Source organism: Centruroides sculpturatus, unplaced genomic scaffold (genome assembly GCF_000671375.1).
Source record: "Centruroides sculpturatus isolate CEXI.00-Female unplaced genomic scaffold, Cexi_2.0 scaffold401, whole genome shotgun sequence".
NCBI lineage: Eukaryota > Metazoa > Arthropoda > Arachnida > Scorpiones > Buthidae > Centruroides > Centruroides sculpturatus.
This window is the reverse complement of record NW_019384560.1, coordinates 4097-28686: the sequence shown is the minus strand read 5'-3', so window position 1 is coordinate 28686 and position 24590 is coordinate 4097. Positions and strand designations below refer to the sequence as shown.

Sequence of the window (24590 nt, the reverse complement as noted above, 5' to 3'; positions counted from 1 at the left end):
TCATTATAATAAAACTATACTAATTATTCAAATGAAAATTTTATAAAAATCATATTAATGAAATTCATTATTGTATTTTAAAAATAAAAGAATGTAGAATTTTTAAAATACAAAAGTTTAATAATATAATTACTAATTGTTGTCTTGCAATTCCGAATACGTTCATAGTTAATGCTTAGTTTAATTCAAATCACAAATTGTCCTTACAGCTTATAACTTGATATAAAATTTAACATTGCTGAAATACTTAATTTTGAGTTATAAAAATTCAACACACAGTTTTAACAAATGAATCAAATAACTTTTGTAATTTTTTTTTATCCAAAAATAATTTTTAATCTGCAAGATAAAATTTTTTAACAATTATGAAATCATATCAAATAAATGTAAATTTACAAAGATGCACATAACCATGTAATAAAAAGCAATATATTATTTTTGTTAAATTTCCATTGATGATAATTTTAAAAATTTTCAACCTCAAGAAACATTATTTTTCTTACTTTATTTTCTCTAATTTCTAACAATTTTTAATAATAATGTAAATTTTTTAATAATTTCTAATAATTTTTTTTCAATGAAAGATTGAGTATATACAAGTCAACATTTATGATTTATCCTCATATCCTAATTTCTCCATATAGCATACAAGTTGTGTATACATTAAAATAATTTTCAAAATTTTCTGCACAAAGGAAATTATTCATTAATATATTTTTGTAAAAGTAATTTTTTAAATGACAGTAAGGTTTTAATTTATCCACAGATAATTCATTTTAACTTTAAATAATCATGGATTAAAGACTTATTATTTTATTATTACTTTTTGGTATAATTCATCAATCTTCAAGTTATTTGAATCAAAATCAAATTTTCATTTCAAAATTAAAATTATTTTTTATCTTAAAGTACATACCAATTCCTCAATTCTTTGCTGAAGTGAGATAATCTTGTTTTCAAGACCTTTGTTGAGCTTTTTAATATGTTCAACTGATCTTGCTTCAACCTAAATAAAATAAAACAAAATATATATACTGAAATAAAATAGTTATGCTTTTATTATTATATACATAAAAAAGTTATAGAATTCTGACATGAAGAAATTTAAGCATATAATACAGAGAACATTAATAGTTTTTTTTATATTAAAGAGTACTTTTGCCTGCTTTATTTTAGATTTCTTCTGTTGCAAGGTATCTTGAAACTGAAGAAGCCTATTTTCTTTTTTATTTAAAGAATTTTTTTTCAGCCTGCTTTTAAATTAGAAATTTTTTCAAATGAAGCATTTTATATAATAAATTTTCAAGATTTAACCAATCAACTAGTTTATTTTTAATATTCTAATGTATATTTATTGGCTTAGAGATAAAGTAGACAAAAGTTTTTTCATTAAAATATTATCTATAAATTTTACAGTAAATTTTTCTTGCTAAGTATGTAGTCACAAATCACAAACACACTATAGCACCTATTAAAAATGTACCAAAAAAATAAAATTATTATTTTTTAAAAATTTTAAATTTTGTAATATCAAGCAATTAATATTTTATTGATTCCTGATCAAACCTCTTGACAATGAGAGGTAAAATAGTTTAATTACCTATTCAAAAAAAACAAAATTTTCTTTAATAGAAATATCAAACATTAAGATCCATAAATTGTTCTATTAATAATACTAAACTAATTTCAAACATTTTCTCTCTTAACAGTACATTACACAACTTAAATATATGTAATACCAATTCTTCCACTATCTCTTTACAAAAATGATATTGTAATTTATCAAAAATCTTAATTTAACATTTAGTACATGAAACTCTATACCTGTTCAGATATAACTGCAGATTTAACTCTAGTTATATCTGCATTAATAGAGATTTAACTCTAAAAATTAACTTAGTTAATAAGTAATACTGTTTTCCAACAAAAACCAAAACTGGAGTCCAACTGTTTTTTATAAGTTAGTTTCTATTATTGTCCTATAATATACTGAGTAATTTTGCAAGATCTTTCCCAAAAATTTTTCAGAGGCTGAAGGGACTATGAGACTGGAAGATAAAAGAATAACTAGCATTATCTAAAATATACTTAACTCTTTCTACAGGGCAAACTCAGCATCTTCCTGTAAACAAGCTTTCAAAGATTGTCTCAAAGTAATCTGCACCAGTATGTTAAAAATCTGACAAATAAGTTGCAACTTCACTGAAAGCTTCCATTCTAATAAATGGGTCAAATGTAGATCTATCCAACTTAAAAACAGATCTAAAATACCATAACTGAAGGGATTCTATTAATTTGTCAACATCAGCCTTGATCAAATCCCAAATTGTCTAAAGATAACCACTTCACTTAGAATTAAAAACTTAAATAGTTTAACAAACAATAAATAAACAATCTTAAAAAAAAAAAATGCATTTTCACACACACACAGAAAGCATGGGTAACTTTTTGTTTAACTTTTATAATTTTTTACTTAATACAATCAAAGAAAGAAATAACAAAGGAAAATCAAATACCAAAATATTTCACATTATGCACACTTTCTATATCAACAATTCTTAAATTGTGATATTGACACGGAACTTGGGGTCTGAGAGTTAATGGTCAGAAGTCCACAAATAATTTTTCAAACTAAAATTAGATTTGTTATTTAATTTCATAATGGAAAACATAAAAAATTGCCATGCAATCTCAATTAATTGTTTATTACAATCAACTGCTAACATTTCTTGTTCATATAAGTGCAATAAAATTAATCAAATCACTGCCATATAAGTTAAAGTTAATGGTTAGGGGTCCAGCAAAACACACATCATATGAAAAGGACCCTCAAACTCAAAGTTTATGACCCACTGCTCTAGCTAGATCCTACCTAAATAAAATTTATCAGATTTTTTATTTTTTCCATCCTTTTTACACACCAAAGTCTGTATTATTAAAAATTTATTTATTCCAATATTAATTTAATTAAATATTTTTTTCTATTAAATAGAAAAACTTCTACAGTGAGAACAGTAATTGTTGACCATTCCTAATGGTCAACAATGGTCCATTAGGAATGTTCAACAATTACTGTTTTAAACAGAGTTATTTTTAGTCTCCTACAGGGGACTAAAAATAACTCTGTTTAAAACAGTAATTGATAACTTCTCCTGAAGTATATGAAATATATATATGAGTATATCTAATGCTATTAATTTTATAATTATTGTAAGAGCATCCATACAAATGTTTACTTCTTAAAGAAATTCATTACTATATTACTATAAAATAATTTTCTAACATATTTTTGTCAAACAAATGATTTTCTCATTTATTAAATACTCACTAAAATTGATTTATACAATTTTAAAAGAAAATTATAAACAAAAATTGCAATTATGTAAATATCAAATGTGTGACAAATAGAAAAAAAAAATTTAGGTTTATTGGAGACTGAACATTACTTTCTGAGCTAAAGAAGTTGAATATCATTGGTTTTATCTTTAAAATAATAAAAATTTACCTTTAATCTCTTCAATTCTTTCTTTGCAAACCAACGCCTAATACAAGATTGAACCAGAATTATATTCTTTTGTGTTTGTTTATATTTTCTATAAGCTGACCATCTTCGAACATATTTCTGTAAAATAATTCATTTTTATTGTTTCAACATTCAATATGCAAAGCTATATATATATATATATTTTCATTAAAATAAACTAGCTGAAAATTTATTATTATTGAAATAACTTTAGATATGCAGTAAAAATATTATCATCATCATTGTAAAATATTTGAAAGATATATATGGTTTAAAAGAATGTATTGCATCTATTTCATAGATTATCATTAGGGTTTCTCATTTCCCAGTCTTTTGCTTGTCCTTATTTTACAGATATTATTCGATAATTCATCAAATATCATCTGTAAAATAAGGACTTAAGAATGGTCATCAGAACCTGAAATGCACTTCCAAATATAGCTATAAAGTCTATATCAATTAAAGTTTCCTGTGTGATTTAAGTTACTAAAAAAGTCAAAATTTAGGCTTAGTAAATAACAAACTAGTAACAGAAACGATCAATTAAATACATTTATAAAACTTTGCTTTTATTGTAATTAGAGTTTAGTTAATAGATTAGTTATTGTAATCAGAGTTCAGATAAATAAGCATTTTTAAGCTTCTACATTGTAAGTGGCTAATAACTGATAACAATTGGGCATTATCAGTTATTGTTCCCAAATTTAACTAGTGCTTTAATCATTATTTGCTCATAATACAGTAGTTTCAATTGCTAGTATATCTTACTTTAATTGTATACTAGCTACTGTTAAAGACAGTACTACAAAAAAATTATATACAATGAATTACTATTAATTCATAATTATTAATCATTCTTCAATTTAAATCTTTTAATTGTTTTAAAATGTCCTCTTTATATTAGAGTCAATAAAATAATTTTCATTACTCATGCAGTTTTTGTTTGACTGTAATTAAAGTTATAAAAATTATTTATTCTGAAATGGTTTATAGCATCAATTTGGGATTAGTTTCTCTTGCATGTAAATCAAATGTACACTAGCAAAATATTTTTATAAAGGGTATTACAAATAAAGTGAACTAGTCTCATAACTTGGAATGACTAAAGGAAGCAGGATTGGACTAATGATGACTAAAAAAGAGGCAAGAGTTTGACAAGAAATACATGACCAAAAGTTGGCAAGTGCATATGACAGATCCTTGGATTATTCCTATGGGAGATTTCTTGCTAAAGTTCAATGGTGCATTGGGTCATCAGACAATGCCATCAGAAAGTACATAAAAATCTAAACATTTCAATACTCTAAGGTAATTTTCAATTACTCTTGCCACTGTTGAATAAAATAAACATGTAAGTGAAAAAAGGTAGACAGGCAAGCATTTAAACAAGTGCAACTGTCATTAGCACACAAGTTTACAGTTCTATACTGTTAAAGTCACTCATACTATAATGACGTGCATGTGTTGCTGGCCAATAAGGTCAACTTAACAGTACAGAGCTGTAAATGTATGTACTAATGACAATTTTACTTGTTTACATACTTGCTTGTCTGCCTTTCCTAACTTTTGTGTTTATGTTTATTTTACTTGACAGTGACATGAGTTATCAAAATTACCTTGAGTAAACATTGTTTAGCATTTCACATACTTTCCAATGGAACCATTTTTGACACCATGTACCATTGAACTTTGGCAAGAAATCTTCCATAGGACTCTGTAACCTGGGGATCTCAGACACATGCACTCATCAACGCTTGGACATGTATAGTTTCCTTGCACTTTGGATGCCTAAAATCAGTCCAATCTGCCTTCATGGAAGAAATTCATCTTATTTGTAACACCCTATATATTCCATTTGCTTTTAATTTATAAAATATTTTGCAAATTTATAAATGCTTTAATAAAGTAAGTTTACAAAAATTATGTATTCAGTTAAAGTTTTTGTGTTTTTTACTGGACATAACTATGGAGATCAGTAATGTGATGGATTTAATTTGGAAAATTCAACAAATTTTAATGTGTTAAGCTTTATGAATTTTAGAAAGATACTACTGCCATACAAACAGTAAAAATGGTACTTTTCAATAGTGTTATTTGAAAAAAAAAAATGTTACAAATGAAAAAAAGTCTGTTTCAATCCCAAAAAGAACTCTGCATTCCAAAAATTACTATTTTATGTATGGTAAGATATGAATGACATAATTTGTGAACTTTCAAAGCCTAATAAAATTATAAATTCTGATGTCTACTGATAACTTAAATTGAGTATACAAATGTCTTAAACCAAAAAAATCCACATCTGATCAATCAAAAGAAAATTGTTTTTCATCAGGATAACACATGTCCTTATACCAGTTTGATAATACAACAAAAAATAAAAAAAATATATCCAGATAAAGCAATTCTTAAGAAATTAATATTTCAAAAGTAGCTAATATGAAGAAACAAATACGACTTGGAAAAATAATGAGTATGAAATTTTTATGCATTTCTGGATGTTTGTAGAGTAAACTTGTATTGAGCAATAAAGATAAAAATTACAATAAAATTTCATAAAATTTTTAAAAAATTAAAAAAGAATTTTCACAATTCATTTTTACCTGTATTCAATAAGTAAAGTAAATTTTTTATTTTATTTAATAAAACAAATAAAATATTAAGTTTATTTGAGATATTTGAGTGCTCTATATCTGAACTGAAGTGAATGTAGGGACATATCCAGCAGGAGCTTATGGTGTTGCAACACTCTTTGATACCAAAGCAATCAGGTTTGTTATTTCAAAACTATATACTTATAATAATGCATATCACAACAGTCCCCAACCATTCTGTTTTGATTTCTGTGGCATATGCATTGCATGATGATAGTTAAATCATATTCTTTACTTTTCTTTACTGTCTTTCATCCTAATTATCATACTGTAACGGTATTTATATTTTAAGCAGATGGTCAAATACACCCTGCTCTAAAAGTGTGTTAATTTATATCCATTAAATACAGTTTCATTACTTTCCATTGTTTATTTTATATTTTAAGTGTATACTTATCCTGTGTCCAGAAAACCAGAAATCAGGACCAATTTTGGTCTCAAAACTTGCCAGATAATTGGTCCTGTAAGATACCACCTTCCATTTAACAAATTTAAATAGTAGTAAATAAAAAAATATTTAAAAAATTAGGTAACTAAGGTAATTGAGAAACATTCTCTGAAAACTGATAGGGGACATGTACCTTGGTATCTAAAAAATCTGCCTTGAGCAGAACAGTTATTCTCAAAATCCTAAATATGCCAATGAATGAATGATATACAATGTATGACTAAAAATTCACTATTTAAAGTAAATTAAAAGCAATGTCTAAAGATTTACACATTAAATTTTTAAACATGTGAGACCTGAATAGACCCTGTGATTAATTAATAATTTAATTATAACGTTAAATTTTGAAAGAAAATAATCTTTAATTTTTCGTGTGAAAATATCGTTTTTCTAAATGTGGGAAATGGCTAAAAAGTCACTTCCTTTAACAGAAGTTGAAACATCCTTTTGTTTTACCCTTATCTACCAAAAATCTCAACACCCTGGGAATTGTCGACCCCTCGATCAATCCCCTTTTCCTCTGTACATGTGAGAGAATCCAAAATGTTGATTGGATGAAAATCAAGAGATATAGAAAGAGTTGTGCAGGATTTGAGGAGTACGCCATGAGATTCCATAGAAGGAAGACGTATTCCATATTGGCTCCCTAAGGTCAACGCCCTTAGTTGTGAGTACACCACAAGATCTCCTAGAAGCCAGACGTATTCCATACCGCATCCCTAAGGCCAACACCCATAGTCGTATCCAGCCAATTTTAATAATGAGTTAAGTTAGTAAGATAGAGAAGAAACTATAATTATGTGCTTGTCAAGACCTCTCCATGAACTGAAGTATAAGAATTTAAAGAATTGAAGTATAAAGAAACTAAAGGTGAAGATAAAGAGAAATTATCTAGAGGTAGTATGGTTATACTAAACATTGTGAGCTCTCTCTCTCGACCGATTAATATTAATTATTCCATTTTTGTGTAAATTTGTTTATTTTTGTTTTATTAAATTCTTTTTATTATTTGTTTAAGAAATGTCTCTCAAGTGTCTGAATCAGATCCTTGTTATCCTCATCACATGCGTGTTAATCCGCATATTCTAAATTTGATTAACTGGTGTCGGGAATCCTGACATGAGGAAAAAGATGATTACACAATCATCCAATTCCGCTTGAATTAACCTATTTAGTAAAAGAAATTTTATATAATTTGATATAAAAGAACAATGTTCTACAACCTTTAATCTAACAAATCTAAATTGTAAAAAAAATATTTTCAATAAAGAAATTTATTAGAGATTTATTGGATTAAAGTGTGTTAAAACATTGTATTGTAAACATCTAGTTTATCTGTCTTATGTAATGGTAAATCAATTAACAATCTTCATTTAATACTATTTAAAATTAACTTGCATTATACAGGATGGTTCACTTAAGACTGAACACTTACTATATAGAATATTGCCATATAAAATGAAAAGATGAGCATGAAAGACAAACAGAATAATCATTTATTTTATGATGAAGCAGTCAACCAAGGTGCATTTTACATTACTTATTCAAATTTGACTGTGCAATCATGAGATATCAAACAAAGTAAATATTCAGTCCTAAGTAAATCATCCTGCATTATCTTAAATAACATGAATTATTATTAAATATTTACATATTTGACTTTCAAATATTCATTGAAATACTATCACTTAATAATATAATAATTATNTTTAAGATTAATTTTATATTTTTTATTTTGAATTTAAACAAATAAAATTCTATATTTGCAAGCTTCTTGCTCTAATAAATAAAATAAAATAATTTTCTCAAATAACCAATTGGAAGAGATATACATGGCTTATCAAACTGTAATGGAGCCAAGTAATCACGATCACATCAAGAAAATAAGACTTATTTTGGTCTTCACTAGACTCTCTTCAGCCACAATTATAAATATAGATACTTACAACAATCATTAATGCATTTTACTTAATAGTATATAGCTGTAAGCTTCTTGCCTCTAATAAATAAAATAAAATAATTATCTCAAATAACCAGTTGGTAGAGATATATAAGGCTTATCAAACTGTAATGGAGACAAGTAATCGAGATCACATCAAGAAAATAAGATTTGGAGAATGCATTTTGGTCTTCACTAGACCCTTATATAAATAGTTGGCCACAATTATATAAATATAGATACCTGCAATATTTAACTTAATAGTTAAAGGTTACATGGGAATACTGCAACTGTTCATACATTCATCTGGTTACAATTTCTATGAATTTTCACATATTTTTTTCCTTCGAAATATGACAATTTATAGCCTTGCAAATTAAAAAAAAATAAAAATAAATCATGTAAAAATGTAAGAAACAGTTTATTGTGAAAAAATAAACACTGCTAACAAGAAGCAGTGCAAGTCAAATTGGCAAGCACTGCCACAATACACTGCTTTCTGTAGGTCCAACAAAAAAATTGTTCTATTGCACTGATGATTTATGAAACAAATAATAAAATAATTTTTGTTGTTATTTCAGTTTCAGAATATAAAGATGTTTGCAAATATTTGCAATATTTATTTAAAAAAATCAGTGTTTTGTTTTCTTCATTGATTTGATTTTAAACACACAAGATGATTTTCACTTTAGAAAAACATTTATATCAAAAAACTCAATATTGATACTGTTTACTGTAACAAGATGATATATCATTGTGATCAAAAAGTATCAGGAATGGTTCATTTAAACTATGTGCATGCAAAAAGTGCCATTGTCTTTTCTGTGTTGTTTGATACAACTTTCATTGCCATTTAGCAGCAATCTATATGTTGTTTGTTTTCATTTGGAAATAAAAGTTGTTTTGTGTAAAAAAATTTTTGTGCAGTGATTTTTTAAGATGTCAAGTGTAATTGAGCAAAGAATGTAAGTTAAATTTTGTTTTTGCAATGGAATCACAGCTACAAAAACATTGAAAATGTTATAAAAAGCCTTTGTTAATGATAGTTTATCAAAAACAAGAGTTTTCAAATGATACAAAATGTTCAAAGAAGGCAGTGAACACAAAAAATGAACCATGTTATGATAGACCATCCACTTCAAATGATGAACAACATGCTGCTCAAGTCAGAGATTTAGTGTTCAATAATCATTGTTTAACAATTAGAGACATTATTGGACATGTTCCCGTATCATTTAGATCTTTTCAAGCAATTTTAAAAGATCATTGGGCTTGAAGTGCATCACTTCTTGAGTTGTCCTGAAAATGTTGAATTTTTTCCAAAACAAGAATATATTCAAGTGACAGGAAATGCTTTTTCAAGGCAAATCGGTCTTAAAACACATCATCATGGGTAATGAAACATGGTTCTACACTTTTGGCACCAAACAGCTCAACAATCAAGTGAATGGTGCTCAAAACGTAAAGTAAGACTGAAAAGGCCACATCAAAGTAAGTCAAAAATCAAGGTCATGTTGACTGATTGTGGTGGTATTGTGTATCATGAATTTTTTCCAACCACCAAACTGTCAACAAAGAATACTATTTGAGCATTTTGCATTGTTTACGTGAAGCAATTCATAGAAAAACAAACTGATTTACGGTGAGAAAACTCATGGATTTTGCACCATGATAATGCACCTGCTCACAATGCTCGTTTGTGAATTTTTTGCCAAAAATTCAACAAATATGGTTCTACAAGCTCTATATTCACCTGATATGGCACCATGTGACTTTTTCCTGTTTTTCTCAGCTAAAATTTTCACTTTGTGGCTGTTTTAAGTCAACTGATGCCATAAAACAAAATTCACCATAACTCCTGAAGGAGTTTCATGAAAATGACTTTAAAGCTTTAAAGTTTCAAGGATTGGAAAAAAAAACATTGGCATAAGTGCATTGCAGTGGGAGAGGATTACTTTGAAAAAAAACAAAATAAATTTTGATGAATAAATTCAAATCTTGCATTTTATTGTACCACCAATAATACTTTTTGATCATAGTGGTAAAATGCCAATAGTTAAAACAAAGGGAATGCAAACTAATACAAAACACTGCTAGTAAGACCAAGATATTACTGTATTACAATGGTCTTGACACTATCATAAGATAAAACTATGTCTCAAGATTTATCATCACTGAAGAAAATATCATCTTTAAAAATACAGAATGGTATTTTAAACTATTTGACTACTCAGATGTCATGATATTTTACGAAGAATCAAGCGAAAGTCAAATTTTTGATTCTTCATAAAATAATGAAAGTTTTTTAAAATTTGAATCAAAATGTATTTATTCTCTTTTCTGAATTTTTTTCAAAAATGTTTGAACTTAATATTACAAATTCAAAAAACTATACATTCCTTATTTTTTTAATCACAAATTTAAAGTCAAAATTCATTACAATAATTAAACAACATAATCCAATATTAATTTTGTAAAATAAAGCTCTAATAATAATACTATAGTAGAAAATTGGTTTAACATATTTCTGCATTTAAGTTTTTTTTACCAGTTCCTTTGAATATTCATAAACCACAATGTTTAACATTACTATATTTAGCATTTTTCAATTTTGCATATTTTCAGAATTTAATATATTGAAAATTTAACATTTTTCAAGGAAATTTTCATTTCAAATCATATTTTCAAAAAAAGTATTATTTTATGTTTAGATAGTCAGAAGAATTATAAGTTTGATGAATTATGATGATGTTTTGCCACCTTCAGATAGCAAGTAAAGTTAGGTTTTTGCAGTTAACTACAGATTCTGCAATTCAGATAATAGTATTCTTGTGCAACTACAAATCCAGACATTATAGCAACAAATACAAAATGCAAAAAGTAGTACTTAATGCACAATAGTAATGATAGCATATCAAATCCTCAACAGAAACCAAACTTAATTACTTTGAAAAGATGGCTTAACAGTCTTTTTATTTTTGTGTAAAACATACATAGAAATATCAATTGTTGTGCATTATATTGTATGAAATAAAGCTTTCATATAAACATTTATACTGGTATTTGTTTTTCTTCACTTTATCCATTCTGAATGCATATATACATATATTTGTATGATCTGGCATGTTTTGTAAGAATGTTCAGATTTTACATTTGGTTTAGTTTCATGAGATGTAGCAATGCAACATGGACAATCTGCCAAAGGAGATGCCTTTCACAAGAATCTTACTATGGAAACTGGCACACAGATACCTACTTAAGTGTAAGATACATGAAGAAAACCTAGAAGCTTAGGTTAGCAGAGGTTAGCTTGCTGGTGAGGCACAAAGCTGCAATCAATTATCAGTGTTCAGTGATTTCATCAACTCAACCACTGGTAGGCTAGATTTTTCAGATTCCCTAATTTACCATTTATTTTCATCAGTTCTTTGAAAAACATTAAAACCAAGTTTCTACTGTAATTTTATTAAATATAATAATGTTATTTAGTAATCTACTTTCAAAACATTCATATTTTATAAAAATTATTAAAAATTTATATTTATAAAGTTTTATTTCATACCTCATTCTTTTCATTAATTATAATATCTTTTTCTGCTATAATATCCCTCTTTTCAATTTTTATTGATTCAAGCTCTGACCGTAAAGCTACAACCTCTTCCTGAAGATCACTTATTTTGTTATTGGACATCTTCAGAATATTTTCTAAATTCTTCAATTGTTCTGCCTGATTGGCTAGATTCTTAGATTCTTCTTCTTGAGCACGTAATAACTTGTTAGCTTTAACCTGTATTTTATTTTTTTAAATTTATTCAATTTTAATTTTATTTTTTACTTTAAATTAGAATGTAAATATTACTATTAAATAAATCTATTATTAATTAAAATATCATTATAATAAAACTATACTAATTATTCAAATGAAAATTTTATAAAAATCATATTAATGAAATTCATTATTGTATTTTAAAAATAAAAGAATGTAGAATTTTTAAAATACAAAAGTTTAATAATATAATTACTAATTGTTGTCTTGCAATTCCGAATACGTTCATAGTTAATGCTTAGTTTAATTCAAATCACAAATTGTCCTTACAGCTTATAACTTGATATAAAATTTAACATTGCTGAAATACTTAATTTTGAGTTATAAAAATTCAACACACAGTTTTAACAAATGAATCAAATAACTTTTGTAATTTTTTTTTATCCAAAAATAATTTTTAATCTGCAAGATAAAATTTTTTAACAATTATGAAATCATATCAAATAAATGTAAATTTACAAAGATGCACATAACCATGTAATAAAAAGCAATATATTATTTTTGTTAAATTTCCATTGATGATAATTTTAAAAATTTTCAACCTCAAGAAACATTATTTTTCTTACTTTATTTTCTCTAATTTCTAACAATTTTTAATAATAATGTAAATTTTTTAATAATTTCTAATAATTTTTTTTCAATGAAAGATTGAGTATATACAAGTCAACATTTATGATTTATCCTCATATCCTAATTTCTCCATATAGCATACAAGTTGTGTATACATTAAAATAATTTTCAAAATTTTCTGCACAAAGGAAATTATTCATTAATATATTTTTGTAAAAGTAATTTTTTAAATGACAGTAAGGTTTTAATTTATCCACAGATAATTCATTTTAACTTTAAATAATCATGGATTAAAGACTTATTATTTTATTATTACTTTTTGGTATAATTCATCAATCTTCAAGTTATTTGAATCAAAATCAAATTTTCATTTCAAAATTAAAATTATTTTTTATCTTAAAGTACATACCAATTCCTCAATTCTTTGCTGAAGTGAGATAATCTTGTTTTCAAGACCTTTGTTGAGCTTTTTAATATGTTCAACTGATCTTGCTTCAACCTAAATAAAATAAAACAAAATATATATACTGAAATAAAATAGTTATGCTTTTATTATTATATACATAAAAAAGTTATAGAATTCTGACATGAAGAAATTTAAGCATATAATACAGAGAACATTAATAGTTTTTTTTATATTAAAGAGTACTTTTGCCTGCTTTATTTTAGATTTCTTCTGTTGCAAGGTATCTTGAAACTGAAGAAGCCTATTTTCTTTTTTATTTAAAGAATTTTTTTTCAGCCTGCTTTTAAATTAGAAATTTTTCAAATGAAGCATTTTATATAATAAATTTTCAAGATTTAACCAATCAACTAGTTTATTTTTAATATTCTAATGTATATTTATTGGCTTAGAGATAAAGTAGACAAAAGTTTTTTCATTAAAATATTATCTATAAATTTTACAGTAAATTTTTCTTGCTAAGTATGTAGTCACAAATCACAAACACACTATAGCACCTATTAAAAATGTACCAAAAAAATAAAATTATTATTTTTTAAAAATTTTAAATTTTGTAATATCAAGCAATTAATATTTTATTGATTCCTGATCAAACCTCTTGACAATGAGAGGTAAAATAGTTTAATTACCTATTCAAAAAAAACAAAATTTTCTTTAATAGAAATATCAAACATTAAGATCCATAAATTGTTCTATTAATAATACTAAACTAATTTCAAACATTTTCTCTCTTAACAGTACATTACACAACTTAAATATATGTAATACCAATTCTTCCACTATCTCTTTACAAAAATGATATTGTAATTTATCAAAAATCTTAATTTAACATTTAGTACATGAAACTCTATACCTGTTCAGATATAACTGCAGATTTAACTCTAGTTATATCTGCATTAATAGAGATTTAACTCTAAAAATTAACTTAGTTAATAAGTAATACTGTTTTCCAACAAAAACCAAAACTGGAGTCCAACTGTTTTTTATAAGTTAGTTTCTATTATTGTCCTATAATATACTGAGTAATTTTGCAAGATCTTTCCCAAAAATTTTTCAGAGGCTGAAGGGACTATGAGACTGGAAGATAAAAGAATAACTAGCATTATCTAAAATATACTTAACTCTTTCTACAGGGCAAACTCAGCATCTTCCTGTAAACAAGCTTTCAAAGATTGTCTCAAAGTAATCTGCACCAGTATGTTAAAAATCTGACAAATAAGTTGCAACTTCACTGAAAGCTTCCATTCTAATAAATGGGTCAAATGTAGATCTATCCAACTTAAAAACAGATCTAAAATACCATAACTGAAGGGATTCTATTAATTTGTCAACATCAGCCTTGATCAAATCCCAAATTGTCTAAAGATAACCACTTCACTTAGAATTAAAAACTTAAATAGTTTAACAAACAATAAATAAACAATCTTAAAAAAAAAAATGCATTTTCACACACACATAGAAAGCATGGGTAACTTTTTGTTTAACTTTTATAATTTTTTACTTAATACAATCAAAGAAAGAAATAACAAAGGAAAATCAAATACCAAAATATTTCACATTATGCACACTTTCTATATCAACAATTCTTAAATTGTGATATTGACACGGAACTTGGGGTCTGAGAGTTAATGGTCAGAAGTCCACAAATAATTTTTCAAACTAAAATTAGATTTGTTATTTAATTTCATAATGGAAAACATAAAAAATTGCCATGCAATCTCAATTAATTGTTTATTACAATCAACTGCTAACATTTCTTGTTCATATAAGTGCAATAAAATTAATCAAATCACTGCCATATAAGTTAAAGTTAATGGTTAGGGGTCCAGCAAAACACACATCATATGAAAAGGACCCTCAAACTCAAAGTTTATGACCCACTGCTCTAGCTAGATCCTACCTAAATAAAATTTATCAGATTTTTTATTTTTTCCATCCTTTTTACACACCAAAGTCTGTATTATTAAAAATGTATTTATTCCAATATTAATTTAATTAAATATTTTTTTCTATTAAATAGAAAAACTTCTACAGTGAGAACAGTAATTGTTGACCATTCCTAATGGTCAACAATGGTCCATTAGGAATGTTCAACAATTACTGTTTTAAACAGAGTTATTTTTAGTCTCCTACAGGGGACTAAAAATAACTCTGTTTAAAACAGTAATTGATAACTTCTCCTGAAGTATATGAAATATATATATGAGTATATCTAATGCTATTAATTTTATAATTATTGTAAGAGCATCCATACAAATGTTTACTTCTTAAAGAAATTCATTACTATATTACTATAAAATAATTTTCTAACATATTTTTGTCAAACAAATGATTTTCTCATTTATTAAATACTCACTAAAATTGATTTATACAATTTTAAAAGAAAATTATAAACAAAAATTGCAATTATGTAAATATCAAATGTGTGACAAATAGAAAAAAAAAATTTAGGTTTATTGGAGACTGAACATTACTTTCTGAGCTAAAGAAGTTGAATATCATTGGTTTTATCTTTAAAATAATAAAAATTTACCTTTAATCTCTTCAATTCTTTCTTTGCAAACCAACGCCTAATACAAGATTGAACCAGAATTATATTCTTTTGTGTTTGTTTATATTTTCTATAAGCTGACCATCTTCGAACATATTTCTGTAAAATAATTCATTTTTATTGTTTCGACATTCAATATGCAAAGCTATATATATATATATTTTCATTAAAATAAACTAGCTGAAAATTTATTATTATTGAAATAACTTTAGATATGCAGTAAAAATATTATCATCATCATTGTAAAATATTTGAAAGATATATATGGTTTAAAAGAATGTATTGCATCTATTTCATAGATTATCATTAGGGTTTCTCATTTCCCAGTCTTTTGCTTGTCCTTATTTTACAGATATTATTCGATAATTCATCAAATATCATCTGTAAAATAAGGACTTAAGAATGGTCATCAGAACCTGAAATGCACTTCCAAATATAGCTATAAAGTCTATATCAATTAAAGTTTCCTGTGTGATTTAAGTTACTAAAAAAGTCAAAATTTAGGCTTAGTAAATAACAAACTAGTAACAGAAACGATCAATTAAATACATTTATAAAACTTTGCTTTTATTGTAATTAGAGTTTAGTTAATAGATTAGTTATTGTAATCAGAGTTCAGATAAATAAGCATTTTTAAGCTTCTACATTGTAAGTGGCTAATAACTGATAACAATTGGGCATTATCAGTTATTGTTCCCAAATTTAACTAGTGCTTTAATCATTATTTGCTCATAATACAGTAGTTTCAATTGCTAGTATATCTTACTTTAATTGTATACTAGCTACTGTTAAAGACAGTACTACAAAAAAATTATATACAATGAATTACTATTAATTCATAATTATTAATCATTCTTCAATTTAAATCTTTTAATTGTTTTAAAATGTCCTCTTTATATTAGAGTCAATAAAATAATTTTCATTACTCATGCAGTTTTTGTTTGACTGTAATTAAAGTTATAAAAATTATTTATTCTGAAATGGTTTATAGCATCAATTTGGGATTAGTTTCTCTTGCATGTAAATCAAATGTACACTAGCAAAATATTTTTATAAAGGGTATTACAAATAAAGTGAACTAGTCTCATAACTTGGAATGACTAAAGGAAGCAGGATTGGACTAATGATGACTAAAAAAGAGGCAAGAGTTTGACAAGAAATACATGACCAAAAGTTGGCAAGTGCATATGACAGATCCTTGGATTATTCCTATGGGAGATTTCTTGCTAAAGTTCAATGGTGCATTGGGTCATCAGACAATGCCATCAGAAAGTACATAAAAATCTAAACATTTCAATACTCTAAGGTAATTTTCAATTACTCTTGCCACTGTTGAATAAAATAAACATGTAAGTGAAAAAAGGTAGACAGGCAAGCATTTAAACAAGTGCAACTGTCATTAGCACACAAGTTTACAGTTCTATACTGTTAAAGTCACTCATACTATAATGACGTGCATGTGTTGCTGGCCAATAAGGTCAACTTAACAGTACAGAGCTGTAAATGTATGTACTAATGACAATTTTACTTGTTTACATACTTGCTTGTCTGCCTTTCCTAACTTTTGTGTTTATGTTTATTTTACTTGACAGTGACATGAGTTATCAAAATTACCTTGAGTAAACATTGTTTAGCATTTCACATACTTTCCAATGGAACCATTTTTGACACCATGTACCATTGAACTTTGGCAAGAAATCTTCCATAGGACTCTGTAACCTGGGGATCTCAGACACATGCACTCATCAACGCTTGGACATGTATAGTTTCCTTGCACTTTGGATGCCTAAAATCAGTCCAATCTGCCTTCATGGAAGAAATTCATCTTATTTGTAACACCCTATATATTCCATTTGCTTTTAATTTATAAAATATTTTGCAAATTTATAAATGCTTTAATAAAGTAAGTTTACAAAAATTATGTATTCAGTTAAAGTTTTTGTGTTTTTTACTGGACATAACTATGGAGATCAGTAATGTGATGGATTTAATTTGGAAAATTCAACAAATTTTAATGTGTTAAGCTTTATGAATTTTAGAAAGATACTACTGCCATACAAACAGTAAAAATGGTACTTTTCAATAGTGTTATTTGAAAAAAAAAAATGTTACAAATGAAAAAAAGTCTGTTTCAATCCCAAAAAGAACTCTGCATTCCAAAAATTACTATTTTATGTATGGTAAGATATGAATGACATAATTTGTGAACTTTCAAAGCCTAATAAAATTATAAATTCTGATGTCTACTGATAACTTAAATTGAGTATACAAATGTCTTAAACCAAAAAAATCCACATCTGATCAATCAAAAGAAAATTGTTTTTCATCAGGATAACACATGTCCTTATACCAGTTTGATAATACAACAAAAAATAAAAAAAATATATCCAGATAAAGCAATTCTTAAGAAATTAATATTTCAAAAGTAGCTAATATGAAGAAACAAATACGACTTGGAAAAATAATGAGTATTAAATTTTTATGCATTTCTGGATGTTTGTAGAGTAAACTTGTATTGAGCAATAAAGATAAAAATTACAATAAAATTTCATAAAATTTTTAAAAAATTAAAAAAGAATTTTCACAATTCATTTTTACCTGTATTCAATAAGTAAAGTAAATTTTTTATTTTATTTAATAAAACAAATAAAATATTAAGTTTATTTGAGATATTTGAGTGCTCTATATCTGAACTNACCCCCCTATAAGATATAGATACGTTCCAATTTATTAGGAATCTGATTTCTTACAAGTTGTTCCAATCACAGCCCGACACGTGTCAAGTTTACGGACTACAGCTGATTGAAAAATTTTCTTCTATAAAATTAATCAATTCTACACTAATCCGACTCAACATTTCCAAAATACGTATATTTTTTCGTAGTTTTATAGGAATCGTAATTATAGGGACCGTAATTATAGGGGGGGTCGACTGTATATCAACCAAAGCCGAATATTATTGAGCTAGAAACAGCTATAATTCTAATTTAATAGACAATTTGGCATTAGAGTTAGGCGTTAGGTGCCATCTCTTGATAAATTTAATAATTATAAATTAATTAAATAATTTAAATAATAATTTTAGAATTACTGGAAGAAAAGAATCGGCTCGAAGCGAGACTTGAACCCACAACGATAGTATTTGGCTTTGGTTGATGTATAGCTTTAAACGTATCGGGTGTAGTAAGAATGTTTGATTAGTTGTGTTTTAACACACAAATGTAAACTTACTTAAAACTATGTTTATATTACGTTATTACTGTATATTAAATTTATATGAATATAAATTACATAAAATAATGAAAAAATTACATTAAAATAATACTTTATTTACCAAAAAGTGTAATTTCTGTATAATGAAATTTCTCTATAGCAAATTGTTTTTCAGGATTTAGTGACTTTATTATATAGAAGTTTGACTGTAGTTATTTTTAAAGGAATTCCTGTGTGTTTTAATATTTTTAATTAACTTAAAATTCTTTGTTGACATTCATTACTTTTATATCTAAATAACAAATTCTCATTGCTCTTGCTGCTCAACTTATTGTCAATCCATTATCACACATACCTATTAAAAAACTTTGACCAATTATATTTTTATTAATTTGAAGGATCATTATTATTAACATACTGAAATTTGTAACCAACTGTTTTATTTTTTGAAAACTTTTCTACAGTATTTATTATCATTTCAATAAGTTCTGCTGCAAAGAACAAAGCAACAACTGTTTCTCATATTTGAAAGTTTTTTTTGATTTTAAAAATAATTGTTATACAATAATAAATAAAAACTTATATTCTTATTTATTTATTTTACTTAATTATTTATCTTGTATTCCCATTCATAATGTAATCTCACCTGCATTATCTTAAATAACATGAATTATTATTAAATATTTACATATTTGACTTTCAAATATTCATTGAAATACTATCACTTAATAATATAATAATTATAAAAACATTAAATATAAGGTAATAAAAATAGACAAATTAAAATAAAGTATTTTTCATGATTCAATAAATTTACTTGTATTAATATACCATACCTGTATTATGATTGCAGCAGCTTTACGTCTCATTTCCTGATATTTGATACGGCCCCACATACCACGAATGTGAGCTTGAAGTCCAATTACAGTAAGCTGTAACTGTACATACTTTCTTCTTTGTATATAACAACGAATTTGTTTCTGAATTTTGATTGCTGCTTTAGTTCTTCTGAGAAACTGTGCTAATCTATAATATTTTATATAAAATAAGAATTAACTTATATATATTGTGTATATATATACAATATATATAAGTTTTTCTTTAAGTCTTATTCCAAGTAAATTTTTCTATTTAAGTCATAATTTTTGAAGATGCAATTTTTAATTATTGAATGAATCAATGTGCAGTACCATTTCCATTTAAAACTTAAATTTCTAATATATAGAAATTTAAATTTTAGCAATTTTCATAATAGCTGAAAAGAAAGAATATGCATAAAGTTGATTGAGACATACACTACATTAAAGCAAAGTGAAATCTTAGTTGTCATGGATAAACTAACCACTATGACTTAAATGTACTTTTAATGCCATTTTAATGTTCTTAATAAATGTGAAGCATATTATTAAAAGAGAACATTTTTTAATTGTTTTGTGCAACAAAATATTACAACTTGTTTTTATGAAAATGTAGTTAACCACTCAGCAGTGAGTGACGAATAGATTTGTCAAGGGTGATCGTGTGGCAGTGGTGAGGGACGTATATATATGTCAAATTCTTTTGGGGTTATTGCCAAAAACTACCGCAAAAAAAATTCACATAAAAGATGTGAATTATGTAACAATAAAAAAAGACTTTTCTTTACTAGACATAACTGTTTACAAAATCTTTTTCCAAAACAGTAATGGAAAAATACTCTAAAAACTTCACGTTTATTCTCCACTACTAAGGGATAGCATCATGCTTGACTATTCCACTGTTAAAAGGTTAAACTAAGTTGTAAGTGTTATACAGTCGACCCCCCTATAAGATATAGATACGTTCCATTTTATTAGGAATCCGATTTCTTACAAGTCGTTCCAATCACAGCCCGACACGTGTCAAGTTTACGGACTACAGCTGATTGAAAAATTTTCTTCTATAAAATTAATCAATTCTACACTAATCCGACTCAACATTTCCAAAATACGTATATTTTTTCGTAGTTTTATAGGAATCGTAATTATAGGGACCGTAATTATAGGGGGGGTCGACTGTATATCAACCAAAGCCGAATATTATTGAGCTAGAAACAGCTATAATTCTAATTTAATAGACAATTTGGCATTAGAGTTAGGCGTTAGGTGCCATCTCTTGATAAATTTAATAATTATAAATTAATTAAATAATTTAAATAATAATTTTAGAATTACTGGAAGAAAAGAATCGGCTCGAAGCGAGACTTGAACCCACAACGATAGTATTTGGCTTTGGTTGATGTATAGCTTTAAACGTATCGGGTGTAGTAAGAATGTTTGATTAGTTGTGTTTTAACACACAAATGTAAACTTACTTAAAACTATGTTTATATTACGTTATTACTGTATATTAAATTTATATGAATATAAATTACATAAAATAATGAAAAAATTACATTAAAATAATACTTTATTTACCAAAAAGTGTAATTTCTGTATAATGAAATTTCTCTATAGCAAATTGTTTTTCAGGATTTAGTGACTTTATTATATAGAAGTTTGACTGTAGTTATTTTTAAAGGAATTCCTGTGTGTTTTAATATTTTTAATTAACTTAAAATTCTTTGTTGACATTCATTACTTTTATATCTAAATAACAAATTCTCATTGCTCTTGCTGCTCAACTTATTGTCAATCCATTATCACACATACCTATTAAAAAACTTTGACCAATTATATTTTTATTAATTTGAAGGATCATTATTATTAACATACTGAAATTTGTAACCAACTGTTTTATTTTTTGAAAACTTTTCTACAGTATTTATTATCATTTCAATAAGTTCTGCTGCAAAGAACAAAGCAACAACTGTTTCTCATATTTGAAAGTTTTTTTTGATTTTAAAAATAATTGTTATACAATAATAAATAAAAACTTATATTCTTATTTATTTATTTTACTTAATTATTTATCTTGTATTCCCATTCATAATGTAATCTCAATGTTAAAAAACGGAAATAGTTATTTTTGCATTTCTTTATTAAAAAGAAATATTAATTTATGTATTAAGAATAATTCTTTCTTATATTTTTCTTTGATCAAAGGAAAAAAATATAATTTTATAATTACTAATTTTTATATTTTTAAATAAAATTAGAAATTAATTTAACTTCTATAAAATCTATAAATTCTAAAATATCTTTTGTTCAAAATTATTAAGGAGAAGTTGTATTGCACTGATGATCACATTCCTTTAATATAAAAAATGACAATAAAACATGTACTGTATTTTTAATCAGTTGCCAACTCAATAAATGAAAATGCAAGTTTCTCTACTTATTTTGTTTTCTGATATTTTGTTTTCATTAAATTATAGTTTAATATAATTAATATTTTTATATTTAGAATTGTAAAAATAAAATTTTAATATATTATAATCTGAAATATTAAATTAGTTAAATTTAAAAAATTTTTAATGCTAATAAAATTTCATATTATAAAAACATTACCTTCTTGCCAAAAGTCCTCTACCATGACACTGAATTCCAATAACTGCTTTTTTAATTTGTAAGTAATGATTATGTTGAAGAAATCCTCTAACATGTTTCTGAACCATTACAGCACATGCTCTTAATTTATCCGCTCTTAATTTTTCCAAATAAGCCACTTGGCCAGCTCTAAAGAAAATTTTTGTTTTTCCAAACTGGAATTTATCTTCATCCTAATATTTAAAACATTATATATAATTAAACATGTAACTTTTTTAATTTTTAATATTTAAATTAGAAAGAAAAAGAATACAAAAGCAGAACATGCAGTGCTTAATATTCATGCATTTTTGATATTTTTGATATTTTTTAAAATCAACTTCAGAAATGATTAATATAAACAAGTTTACATTGGTGGTTTAAAACAACCAACCCAAACTTTTATTATTCTACAAAATCCAAAAAAATTTTTTTTAACACCTACAAATACAATAAACAAACTAATATAAAATATGCAAGCCATCAAATTATAGAAATTATATTTAATTATGCTTGTTACCAGAAATTAAAATAATGAAAAGAAATAAAACAATTAAAATTTGTGTCATATAATAAATAGATGAAAAGGACTAAATTTTTGATTTTTTACTTTACATTAATCAATTATCTGAAATAATAAGCAAAACTGACAAATCATTTGCTCAAAAACTAATATAATTTTATAAAATATTGTTTTAGGATACAAAATGGAAAAAGTTAAGTCTCATATTACCATATAAGGATATGGATAAATATAAAATATTGAAATAGAACTAAAATTGAAATGAAAAGATTGAAGAATCATTGCAATATATCAGGCTTTAAAGTTCTACCACAAAAAAATGGCAAAAGAATTGTTTTATTCTGTATATTTGCAATTAACAAAAAACAAAAAAAAAATTGAATATCAGATCTTTAAATTTGAATATTTGCATAAACCTTCAAAATTTAAGCAATTTAAACGTAATATTTTATCTTGTCTTAAATTTTAATTTTATTTCAATTTTAATGTCTTGGAAGTTTCCAGTTTAAAAGCTAATTTTAAAATGTAGAATTGTAACATATAAATTGTGTTTAAATATGAAATTAATGATAATTTAAATGTTCAGATCTAAAGATAATACAGATAAAATAACTTTGAAAATAATTATCTTGAATTCAGTGTATGATTTCTAGATAGGTGCATTAAATTTTTTCTATTTTGTAAGTGGTTGGATTAATTTTAAACAAATAAAGTTAGACCAAGTGATGCAACCATTTACTATTAAGTTTTTTTAATAGTAAGTTATTAATAGACTAGCAGGTAGGTCCGGTGTTGCTCGGGCAAAAGTAACGATAACTAAGATTAAGATTATTACGTTACAGTCAACCTTACCCATTTTCACAGAATGCAAGAATTGGGTCCCCTTGTTTCCAGACTAATTAGAGAATTTTTAGATGGGTCTAAAAATATGTTTGATTTCCCGCAAAAATGAAAAAAAACTGCATCTGCGTCTTGCACATCACTTTCTCTTAACAATTCCATTGTTGATAGAAGTGTTAAGCCTTAATCCTGTCCCTCTCCCCCGTGGAAAGGAATTTTGAAAAATCCCTTCTTAGTGTGCGTTCTCGTAATGTATCCTAACTGTTTACCAAATTTCAATTTTCAACTCCTAACCGTTTGGGCTCGTATCCATAATGTACATAGAAGCCTTAATCCTGTCTCTCTCTCCCCCGGAGGAAATTTCAAAAATCCCTTCTTAGTGTGCATTTTCGTGATGTACCCTGTGTATCAAATTTCAACTTTCAACTCCTAACTGTTTGGACTCTGCGCTTATCATCATTATCAACCCGTCTCGATTATATATTAGATGAAATTGTTAATAATGGAATGTCATGATATGCAACAATCACTGTACAATAATCAATGGTCAACAACCAT

The 24590-nt window shown here is 25.7% G+C and overlaps 1 protein-coding gene across 1 annotated transcript in view; it reads right to left on the bottom strand.

The window, feature by feature from the left end:
• Positions 1-24364, bottom strand: part of LOC111623950 (unconventional myosin-Va-like) — a gene marked incomplete at its 5' end in the record, with an annotated part of 101017 nt that extends 76653 nt beyond the window's left edge. The window contains 8 exons of the mRNA XM_023366690.1: positions 917-1006; positions 3506-3622; positions 12130-12348; positions 13367-13456; positions 15954-16070; positions 20021-20210; positions 22652-22863; positions 24327-24364. Of these exons, the coding sequence (XP_023222458.1) occupies positions 917-1006; positions 3506-3622; positions 12130-12348; positions 13367-13456; positions 15954-16070; positions 20021-20210; positions 22652-22863; positions 24327-24364 (1073 nt within the window). The remainder of the gene's footprint in view (positions 1-916; positions 1007-3505; positions 3623-12129; positions 12349-13366; positions 13457-15953; positions 16071-20020; positions 20211-22651; positions 22864-24326) is intronic.
• Positions 24365-24590: the final 226 nt, after the last annotated feature.